At 38.6% G+C, this 12,606-nt stretch overlaps 1 protein-coding gene across 2 annotated transcripts in view; it reads right to left on the bottom strand.

The window, feature by feature from the left end:
- Positions 1-749: 749 nt before the first annotated feature.
- LOC111868512 (mitogen-activated protein kinase p38b) overlaps positions 750-12,606 on the bottom strand; it is a 45,684-nt gene continuing 33,827 nt past the window's right edge. For both annotated transcript variants that reach the window (XM_023859204.2, XM_023859205.2), the window contains exons 9-10: positions 12,383-12,556; positions 750-7,981 (exon numbers count right to left, since the gene is read on the bottom strand). In XM_023859204.2, the coding sequence (XP_023714972.1) occupies positions 7,914-7,981; positions 12,383-12,556 (242 nt within the window). In that variant the 3' untranslated portion in view covers positions 750-7,913. The remainder of the gene's footprint in view (positions 7,982-12,382; positions 12,557-12,606) is intronic.

Here is a 12,606-nt window from a genome sequence, read left to right as displayed (position 1 = left end):
CCTCTGCTGGGAAAAATCTGAATCTTTCAGAGGAACTAGAAGATACAAATACTCTTTAGAATTGCAGTAACATTCATATCATGGATGGGATAATATAGTGTGTCATGAAGACCTGAGCTTCTATTCGAAATCATTATCAGGACGATCTGTATTCGGCTCATCTGCAACGCAATGTTAGTGAACAAATAATATGAAAAAAATTATGATGTTAAACAGCTAAATTCACAGCTTAGGCACTTAGGTGTATATATAAGATGGAAAATGCAAGATAACCTAAGGTCTGAGGGGTAAGTCAAGGAAAAAGACACAGAGAGAGCAAACAAACTGAGGAATCTAGTAAGAGGAAAAGGGACAGAATAGAGTAAAGCCAGAATGCAAGTCAAGGTCCTGAAAACAACAGCAGCTTTTGCAACCTTCTGAACTATTAAGCAGAATACCAAATAGGAGAAGATAAAATGATTTATAATCATATGTACTGTTAATTTATGTTTGGTTTAGCAAGATTATGTGGCAACTGTGAACTAACCAATGCAGAAATAGAAAATTCAAACCCAAAACTGCAAGAAGCACAGAAAGTTACAGAATCCTCCCACACCACCATGAATCATGAACTGTTCTACAGTATGTTGCAGGCCTTGCCTGCCTCAATGATGACCCTCCATTGATCCCCTTCCATCACCTTTTCTTCCAGTTTTTAATTAGGAGAGTTCTTAAGTCTTGTTTAACACTATCAAGTGACCTTATGTGGGGGGGGGGGTCTACTCACTCTTCTATTGCCTTTCATCTTGGCAAATGTCATTTTATTGCAGAGATTTGATTTCTTCTATATAGGTGTGCCAGCCACCTCAGTCTTCCAGCCTTCACCACAAGTCATATTCTTTAATGGGGCTATATACTTTTCTTAGTATTTTCCTTTAAAATACTTCTAGTTTCATTTCATCCAGCTTTCACTTCTATATAAGAGAACAGGCCTCAAAAGTGATTTATATATATATAATTTACATTTGGAGTGTCACGGTAATACATCCTAGTTGTTTTCTAAGGCCATGGTAACATTTACTGGCCCCTACTAGCCACTGTTCCTCTCAAGAAAGAGAGCTGATAAATCACTTTGTATTTTAACTCTGAATATGTCTTCTTAGAGCTGCTGTGGTTAAGTTAATTTCATAGGTATCAAAACTCTTCCATAACCATGAACTGTCTCTCTTCGGATACTAACACTAATGTAGGCAGCTCTGAAGTCTATACAGAGGTGGAATGTGCTAATATTGTACTCTCAAGTTTTCTCCAAGATCTGTCTTATGGCATGTATTTGGTCTGCAGTTGTTCTGCCTATTCTAAAACCATTCTGATATTTCCCTAGTTTTTGTTCTACATGAAGTAACAGTCTCCTGCATATTACATTAGAAAAGGTTTTTTTTAGGCTGTATTAAGCAATGTGATACATCGAACAATTCAGCTCATTTCATTTCTCATGTACTGATTCCTTGATCACACTCATGAGGTATTTTTTGTCTGTTCTCCATGCTTTAATCATTATTTTATGTAGTTGAGCTATTAGTTCAGGTTCATATACATTTATAGGGTCAGCATCCAAGCGTACTACACATAAGATTAGTAAGGTGAACAGTGATATGTTGCATCTTAATTGAGCTCTGAAATGCAACTAAAGCAATTAAAAAGGAAATATCATTTGTACATTCACCGCTTAGTATCTGTTAGAGGGATAAGCACAGCTGTTTACTGGGGCATGGAAATAACAAGCAGACATATCATGCAAAAATTTTATGTGTATGATTTTCACACACACTCAGTCAAGACAGCTGTGCATTACCACTAGCTTCCAGGAGTAATTTTGTTACTTAATTTCGCTGAGCCATCAATCTGACCTTATAGACTGATTACAAGTTGCCACTTGATTACATTATCACATGTATGTGTGACTTATCGACTGGGTTTGAAGACTCAATTTATTGACCACTTACACACATAACTCAGAAGTACAAGTAATTACAGCGCCACACACCTAATCTCCACAATTCACAAATTACTAGAGCACCTGCTAAGAATTTTCCCAGCATGCTATGTCTTCACCTGGCAATGCCTTCTAACAGCGGAGATTCTTCAGCTCCAGGGTCTTATGCCATTGCTGGTTTGCTACCATCTCATAACTGAACCACAGTGCCATCCCTGTTCAGCCTCCCTTGCAGAATTCAACTCTCAACTCGCTGCTCCAACTTTCCTGGTTATAACATCCTGCCATGGTCCACAGAAAACACTGCCTTCAACAATCCCTCCACTGTTGGGCTTCCCATGTGATCGCTACTCAGTCAGTTCACTGGCGTGCTCACTGCTGCCCAGCAATGACTGTTGTATCGTTTGCTTCACAGTCCTTGCCTAACAATGGGTCTATATGCCACAATATTATTCTGGTTACTGTTTCTGTGCCATTTATTATTACTTGCATGTAATAGCTTTCAAAGTTATGAGAGACATGATTATATGATATTAAACAGGAAGGTATCAAAGATATTCCAGACCAAGACAAAGAATGGGATTGGTGAATACTCTGGTTGTAATCCATGTTAAATCTTTATGTTTCAGTTACCATCAATTTGGATATATTCAAACAACATATGATTAAACGCAAATGTAAATATAAGAGTCAATTCAGTTCCTAAACAATAGGGGTTTTGGAGGAAACTGTCAGCTTTATATTCTTACTGATTTAATTTTTGTTTGTTTTCAGTTTACTTAATGATACTTAAAATTTTTCAGATTATACCTGTATTATGATAAATAAGTGATTAGTAAATAATGAACTGGAATCGATGAGACAGGAAGTGGTCATGGCCTAACTTGACACAGGCCTTGCAAATATGAAGGAAGAACCTCTAGCATCCACTGATTGGCACCAGAGACAGTCTGGATGGATATGGTAGGGAAGAGAAGGAACCTCTGCATCTTCCAGGAATCATACCCTGATTTAAGTCTCTAACTAAAGCAGCATTGGCAGGTTGAATTTTAACTTGGGGGGGAAATAGTATTTACATTGAGAGCAATACAACTCAAGAACTGCTTGGGCCTGCCTGACCCATGCATATGCTGTGAAAGTAGTGACAAGCAAAGACAATAAAGGTTAAACTCATAACCACAATTTGTAACATTAAAACACAATGTGCTAATAAAGGTCTGAAATAAACTCCCACGGAAGTTGACGAATGATCAATGAAACATGTTAGAACAGAGAAAGGGTAAAGTAACAGCTATATTTGATGTTAAAATAAAAATAAAATGAATTATATTCCAGTTATGTAAGTGCAGAGAGATGTAGGTAGCCATGACAGATTTCTTATGTGCATGATAATTAATTTACTATAAAACTATGCATTTTCATTCTATATACTATGTAAATCTCACAGAAAGAATTAAACTATTAAAGTATTTAAAGTATTAAACTTAATTTGAAATGAAAAGTAAATTTATATGTGAAAGAATGTAATATTGAATAGGGCACACAACTGACTGACATTTCTCGTCATTAGCAGTGATATGGTTCAATTTTTGTAAAATGATTATTACAGAACCATAATAAGTATACTTCTCTTCACTAAATTGTGCTGTTTGTTTTGTGAAACTGTGACTGTTTTAGTAACCTCGCCACATGTATCCAGTAATTTCACAAGTATTATACACATTTTTATAGGGCCATTAATATTCAAACTACTGAGATTCGCAAGTCAGTGCAGCTACTGACGCCCATGTGTCCTTTCACTGCAATATTGCCATTTTATAATTATATTTAATCAGAAAAAGACTCACACACATTTTAGAGGGAGTTCAAAAATTAACTTGCCACCTTCTAAATATAGCTCTGTTAGAATCTGTGACACAATACATTATTTCTTTAGTCAGAACATGAATTCTTTCCTACAAATTTAAAAAGAGCAAACTGTCTTAAAATGCAATCCAACAAAAAATGTATAGGTAGCACACAGTATTTACCCTGTTGTATCAAAGCTACAAACATTGCTTCATACAGTGTGATTCTCTCACTAGGAAACTCAACATTCCTCAATAACTTCTTCATTTTTGTACGGTTCCCTATGAAAATTGACATGGACGAAGCTTATGTCTATTCAATCTTACCTTTCATCAAGATGGCACAACGTGCCACACATCCAATGCAAGCATGAGGGAAAGTGAAAGTTATTTCGGTGATGAATTAATTTTGAAAAGCTGTGGCTGTCAAGATCACAAGACCTGACATAACCTAATTTCTTCTTGCAGGGCTTACTGAAGGGCTGTGTATACAGCAATAAGCCACAAAAACTTGATGCCCTCAAAGACACGATATGGTGGGAGGTTGCTGCCATGACTGATGTCACATTACCAGATGTCTTCGGCAATTTCCAGACTCACATACAAAAGTGCTTGGATGCTGGATGGGGCAATTTTCAGCATATGCTCTAGAAGGACCTTGTTTTGCAACATACAAGGTAAGTACATGTCAATTTTTATAGGGAAGCATATCAAGGAACATTTGTGTTTCCTAGCAAGTGAAACACCATGTAGCTCTCAAGTGCAACAACTAATTTGACAATAATGCTGCAATACAACATGATACAAACTCGTAACTATTCTGAAGCAAGTTCCAATAAGTTTGGGATTATCCCATGCAGCTCTTTCTCATACTGAAGTGGTACTAACACACTGGTGACTTGAAACAGAATACAATTTTACTAATTAACAATGCCTTCTTTGTTTATTCTGTAGTGAAGAAAGATGAAGCCAGCCAAGAATGAGTACTTTGCAGTAATCAAAATGATAAAGGATAGGATGAACATTTAATACTGGTGGAGAAAAGGAAATGCACAAGAATTTCGGTGGAGAAAGCCCCTGGAAAATAACTATTTGGAAGATCAAGCATGAAATTGGATGATAGAGAAAGAGGTTATGAGGATGTGAATTGGATTAAAGTGGCTCAAGATTATATTCAATGGTAGGTTTCTATGATGGACACAGAATCTTTGGGTTTTACTATTGGGGAGTCACATACCAGCACCTTCCCTAATAAAACCATGTATCTCATATTTCAGAACTGAAAATTTGGCATATTTGAGCAAGTAATAGGAAATTACAGATACTGCATAAAGTCTTCAGTGCATCACTCATTTGCATAAATGAATTAAACAATTTAAAAAATTTCTAACTTCTGGGGTATAATGCCATGTAGTCTGGTGAAAGTCAAATTTTATTTTGGGGGAATGTGTTGCTTCGTCTACAGAGAGTTCTGCATTCTGATTGTTTTATGCTGGTTCATTGCTTGGCTTAATCTTCAACCCTGAGGACTGAGGTGACATGTTCTGAAATACTGGTCAACTTTCACTGGACTACACAATGTCATATCCACTTCTGTGAGAACCTCAAATCCTTAACAGTATGGTCTTAAAAAAGAAACAAATTCATAGTGGAGTATGGACAATTTTATGACCAATTCAGGATATATTCAGCTCATGATTTATTTCATCTATTGCTACAGAAGTGAGCTTTCCTTTTAATCATACAAACTAATTTGTGAACTGTGTCATGCAATGACAGATCACCAGTTCATCAGTGTGGTCCATGAACTGTTCTGTTACAAATTATCAGCACAAGACAAACATTTTATAATACTAGAAGTTATATTCTTTTAACATTTTGACACCTGCCCATACTGTAAGGGTAAAGGGCCCTACTCTCAGTGACAGGGTGATGCCAATGACGATGGAGGGCTTGATATACAATTCAGGAGGTTCCAATCTGACCCAGAACTTTCACTGTTTCTCAATAATGTGGAACTCCTGCATAGTTATTTAATATGTTCTTTCATCACACACACTTACCACTTTTGAACTATTCTGTTACAAACTGTCAGTGCAAGAAAAACATTTTATATTGCTTTGAGGGGTGTCTCTTCTTTGTTTTTCTTTATAACATTTTGGAATTCACCATATTGTAAGGGTGAAGGGCCCTTCTCTCAGTGACAAGATGGTGCTAATAGTGAGGGCTTGATACATATGCAAGTGGTTCAAATTTGACCCAGGATGGTCAAGGTTTCTCATAATAATGTGGAACTTCTGCACAGTTATTTAATGTTTCTTCTCCACACACTATCGACACTTGTGCATGTGCACTTAGTCATACTGCAAGAAGTCAGTAAGGTGAACAGCAATACGTAACCATATTTTTTTGTGAAAGAGGGCTTAAAACTGCCTGATATTCATCAGGGACTTAGAGTACAGTTTGGGATGGTGAAATGTCAAAAACATGGGTGTGTAAGTTGAGCATTGTATTGTAGTGTATTCAAGGACAGCTATGACACAGCAAGCAATTTCTTCCAACAGCTGCAAAACATCAGTCAATCACATGAACATTAACAAACTTGAGAAGCTTTTTCTTGAAAATGAACATGTTTCTGTGCATGATATCTTACAAGTGAATATCAGAATCTGAATCCCAAAGATGCTGTTTCAAGTATGAATCAACCTCATATTTCTCACATTCACAAAGTTTCGAAATCTCAGGGATAAGGACGGAATGTAGAAGAACCTGCTCTGAGTTCAGCTGGTCAAGAAGCTGGGACACTCCACTACCCAATTTCTAAAACCACTATGTACCCTGACCTTGAAGAGGAAAACTTCACAACCTGTGAAAATTTACCAGAAGGAAATTCACTGCCTAAACATTGAATAGAAATGTTTTCTTTTGATACCCAGAAGTATTAGAGGATTAGATCCATGCAGACAGGGTCTGAACCCAAAACAGGCAAAGAAAAGTGTGGTCAAGTAAAGATTATTATTATTATGATCAGTTCATGCTTATGTTCTGTATATTCTACTTAAGTGTATCTCAAAAGCATTTACTGTGCAGTTTGCAACAGCACTAACTCATCTGTCTCATATTTATGTTGTACTATATTTGAATTCCAGCATGGGATCAGCTACCTTAAACAAAAATTTTCATGGTTTTCCTCAGTCCTTCATGGATAATACTATCTTACAGGCGACCTCAATTATTTCCTGCCATGTTCTTCCCAGTTCATCCTCATAATCAATCATACATCACTTTAACACTACATAACCTCAGTAGGTAACTGAGTCAAAACATAACCAAATGAATGAATTACAAATAATTACAGTAATACAATGCTCCCTGTAATAACTGTATAATTCCAGTATCAGATTACAGATGTTACAATAATAGTGAGCTGTTATGAACTTCTGACTTAATAGAATGGTGAACTAACAAGATGTGATTGTTGAACATCAGCTTGACCAAAATGGTGAATCTAAGAGATCAAAGTACTCCAAAGTACATATTAAAATCATTTTCTTTCATGACCCAAAAACTCAGAACTCTTTGGGCAGCAAAATATACTGATGAAATCATATATACAAACCAAAAGCAAACAGTATAATAGGAACATATTCATACCACTTGCTCAGTGAATTCTATTGTCAAGCAATGTACTTTAGGATTTCTCTTTCACTTCTCACAGGATGAGAGAACAGACTTAAGTTCTGTATGACAAAGAGTCCTTTCATATCATCTGAGAGCAGACTGAGTTTGAAGTTCAGATTTGGGCTTCAGATGAACAAAATACAGCAGAATCACTCTTTGTATTTAAATTTAAACACAAAAATGTCTTTAATCTAATGAAATGTATTGAACCCAGAGTTCCACCGAGCCCACCTACTTTGGGAAAAAATGGTATAACAGTTTTGCTCCTTCAAACCAAACAGCTATAACTTAATACTGTACAGCTGGAGAATGTCATGTAACCCTGCTATATTAGTGAAAGCAAAAATGGTTTCAAGAATTCAACAGACCCAAGAAAATCTGCAACAAACCAATGGACAGATAACAAGTGACTAGGATTCTTGCACCGCCTGAGGCAGAGTCTGGGGCACGAATCCAATGACTTCTGTGTAGACAAGCTCTGCAAGAAATTAAGAGCAAATTACATACACTGTGTTGATGTGTTCACACTCTCTGCAGTAATGATTCATAGAGTGGGGGCATCTGAAATCAGTGCTGAGGAAAATATTTGAACTCAAGACAGAGCAAGTAACAGGAGAACACAAAATAGATAATAAGGTGTTCCATAATTTTTATTCATCTACTAGTATGGTCAGGATGATGAAATTAAAAACATGAGTGGATTATGTGGCACACATGAGAATTCAGGAACTGAAAGCAGGATCACTATGGGAAAGCCACAAGGAAAGAGATCACTTGGGACATCTACACTTACATAGGAGGATAATAACAGAATGTATCTTAACAAATAAGCTGTGAAGATTTGAACTGGACTCAACTGGCTTAGAATAAAGACCAACATAAAGGTGGCAGTCAGACCACTGGCAAGGCTGCAAGTGGTGAGGACTAGGGCTTCCATGGGAATGTGGTCACAGCAACTGGGCACCACAAGGCTGGACAACTTGTATGCTGGCAGTATGGGGGACTCACTCATCTTGAGACATACTGTCCACAAGAATGTGCGAAGGAGGATAGCCTGAGAGGCAGTCAGCTGTGGTTCAAGAAATGTGTAAGGGAGGGGACAAAGATGCCTGTGTCATTACCCCCTTGTCTCACACTTACTCCAACAGCCAAGAGAAGCAATGATGGCCTAAACGCTGACCGGATAAAGACAAGATATGCCTTGTCACCATCCACACTGAGCCATTGCCATGGCTGACATCACAGGAATGCCCTAGAGAGAATCAAGTCAGTTGTACATTCTGCAGATGGAATTACAAGAGATGCTTCCCATCCTGAAGGAGGCACCAGTAGAGCAGATTCTGGAGCAACACCCTCTACGGACCTGGGTGTCTGTCACTGATATCACTGATGAGTTAATCCTGAGACAGGACATCCTGCACACCCACGATGCATCTGTGTATTTGAAGCACTGCATGCTATGTGACTAAGTGAGGGAGAAGCGTCTGTATTGCATCCCTGGGTATGACCATGATCATTCTCGTGGGATTGCTCAGTGCTGGAGTCATGACTGTACAGCTGGAAGGCTGCCAACCAAAGAGAGCAGAGAGGACATGCCAGAATGGCTGAAGATCACTGGGACAGAACCATACCAATGAAGGTACAGTCTCCACAGGACCATGCCAAGACGAATGTACCCACTGCCAGAAGGTCAAAAGACAGGCAGGTAGACAAAAGGTGAAGGCCACTGCAGTTATGGCCACAGATGGTTTGGACTGTACCACCCTAAGGATGATGCAGCTGGAAGACCATAACATTGGGCCTGTTTTGTGGGAACTGGAGGCCGGACAGCATCGGTCGCAGCTGCACCTATGAGCGCTGCTGGGCCCAATAGAAATCCCTGACCATGAGGGATGCGTTACAGTGTTGCTGGCAGTCAGCAGATGGATGGACCTGAACAGCTAAAAATAATCCTTCCACAGAGCCAAATGAAGGAAATGCTGTCCAATTCAATGGAGGACTATTGGGAGGACATGTGGGTATCAACAGGACCCTGAACAAGGTTAAGTAACAGTACTACTGGTCACAGGCCAGGAACATCTTTGAAAGGAGGCGCCAGCAGGTTGCAGCTACTCACCAGGGCACCATTCAGAAGGGTGGCCACAGATGCAACAGAAGCCTCCCCTTAACACAATGATGACAGTAGTACACCTACAGACTAGCATCTTACGAGGATGCGTGTGGACACCAGCTTTAAATGAGGCAGCAATGTAACAGGGTACCAAAATCCTAAGTTTTGGAAGGTTGGGACAGCAGAAATATTGCAGGATGCCATTACTGGGCAACTACTGGAAACTACTGAAAGCATCATCTGAGACCCTAGTGACGGTATAGGAAGGGGTGTGTAGAAAGCAGGCTAGACCCAGTCAGTCAGCCTGCAATGACAGTGCCGAGAAAACATGTCGAGGATGACAGGGACGAGGGAAAAGATGACAACAGCGAAGAAGAGGTAACAAGAGAAGTCAAATGGCCAACTGCAATTATTTGTAACAAAGACTCAGTAGTGTCTATTAAATACATTTCCAACCACAATCCATGGCAGAGTCATTTCATGTGATGTTACTGTGAAATAAAAAACACATAATAACTTAATGCAAGCTAATCAGGGTCACAACTGTGGCCTTCAGTATCACCTGACTGCGCTTACAGTATACGTTCACATTATACACAACTGTGTCCTTCAGTATCACCTGACTGCGCTTACAGTATACGTTCACATTATACACAACTGTGGACAAAAATGGAAGTGTCTACTATGGAGCAGAAATGTCAATTCTAATTCTCTTTGTGAATGATCGGACATTTATGGCAAAGCATACATGACCTACAATAGTCAGTTCACAATAGAAGCAATAATCCCTGCTGATAAATACATACATTTTAATTAGTTACGGTATCTTATTCATATATTTGTGGATTAGTTAATGATGCTTTCAGAAGCTACACTGTATAATATCAAATGGATGGCTAGATGAATGACAGTTTCAAAAGGATTTGGAAGGAAGTCGTCACGGCCTAATCGAGGTATAATCAGAGGATTTTACTGGTGAAACTGAAGAAAATAAAAAAAGAACTCAGTCAGGATGGCCTATGTCCCAGCCATGATTCAAATCACAAATCCTAGTATGAGTCAAGAGTGATACCATTATATCAACTCATTCAGTTTAATGTTATCAGTACTGAAGAAGAAAAAAAAATTTGGCACTGTGGCTTCTGAAATACTCCATGGTGTGCCGCGAGTAGAAAAAGGTTGCGGAACACTTAAATAGAGATGCATACATAAGCCAGTTCTGCACTTCTGGGGACATAAATTTGGTAGTGTCTTGTTTCTTATTTACTAAGTGCATAAGACACTGCCGGTACAATCTTGCAGCTGGCCTAGGAGCACTGTGTTACATTTCATACTATGGGGGTGGACTGAGGATGAAGCTCTGTTGCACTCAGTTCCAACAGATTCTCAATTTAGTTACACATATTTTGAACCAAAGTCAGATGGAACTTTTGATGGTCTATTTTGCTACCAAAGGAAGATTAAAACAATGCAGATATTATAGTTACATGTTTTAGAGTTCCATCAAATAGGCGAAAAAATGCAACAGAATAGTTAACAGTAAACTGGAAAGAATTTCAGTGCTGGAGGCACTATAAGCTAGCTTGAAATACAGCAACATTTTACTGTTATGATATGCATATATGCTGTTGGAACAAAGCAATGTATGGCCCACGAAGGTTAACGATTTATGATATAATTTGGCTTATGAAGAAAAAGCAGATCTGAATGCAAGAACAGCGGTGTCAAAATCCTAGGTGTCATAAATCAACAAACCATTATCAGCTTTGAGACACACAAGAATCTGAATTTACAAAACACTTGTTAGATAACCATTACCATATGGCAATGAAGCATGGACCCTAAGGACTGATGTGAGAAGACTGAAATATATCTCTTGGGAGAGACAGTAAGTTCACCCTATGAATCATACAAAAAAATTGCATGACATCTGAAAGGAGTAAAGTAAAGTAAGTAAAGCTATCCCTGTAACAGGCCATGAAGGCCCATAGGGCTGTGAGACGTTAAGGGTCCCACATTATCTAGACAATCGGCCCAAAGATGGCAGTAAGGTTGTCAGCCTTACGCGCCGGCTGCGCTTTACTCCCCAGGAAAATTCTTTATTTAATTCTTGGTACTCATTAGAGGCTGAGTGAACCCCAGGGCCACAGTGCGGCCGGAAGGATTAGGTCAACTGAAAAAAATCCAATGACCTCCTTGGTATTTGAACACGCGACCTTCCAACTTGTAGCATAATGCCTTAACCACTACGCTACTGCATGCCCCCATCTGAAAGGAGACACCGAAAAAAAAATGTTCTGATAGGATTCCTCATGAAATGACAGATAATCAATCCAGACTGTGAAAACATTTAAGAGGATCTCCAAAATTACAGAAAGACTATTTTGTAACACCTCTAACAGAAAATTGGGAAAGATGATGATGGAAAGAATCACTGTGCTACACATACGATGTGTTAAATATTAGTACGTTTTATACATTCATTTAATTAGGAAACAAGCACAGAACTGTACAAGACACCTTTCCATGCCCATATATAATGCAGCAATGACTGTGACAATGATAGTCAAGAGTAAGATGCAATATGCTCTGAGGTGAAGTCCATACTGCTAGGTAGGATGAAGAGAATGCTTTCCTTCAGCATATTGGCTTTTCAGATGAGTACTGGCATCTATGAAGAAATAAATGCAATGTATGCTTCTTTCAATTTTGCCTTCATTCCATGAATGTCCTAAGTCTAGAGGGTTAAAATGATATTAAAAAACTAACCTTTCCATTTTTCTACTGGCAAATCCATGTCTTCGAAGCTCTGGTCATATGGTGCAGATACAGGTTCGTCTGAGGGATCAGCATACTGTGCCAGGTACTGGTGTGCAAGAGCATCTTCTGCAGTTATGCGTTTGTCTGCATCAAGCTCCAGCATTTTCTCCAGAAGGTCAATTGCTGTATCATCAAAAACAGAGGCACATTTCAAGGCATTACTTAATCACATG

This window comes from Cryptotermes secundus, unplaced genomic scaffold (assembly GCF_002891405.2).
Source record: "Cryptotermes secundus unplaced genomic scaffold, Csec_1.0 scaffold206, whole genome shotgun sequence".
NCBI lineage: Eukaryota > Metazoa > Arthropoda > Insecta > Blattodea > Kalotermitidae > Cryptotermes > Cryptotermes secundus.
This window is presented reverse-complemented; position numbering and strand designations above follow the sequence as displayed.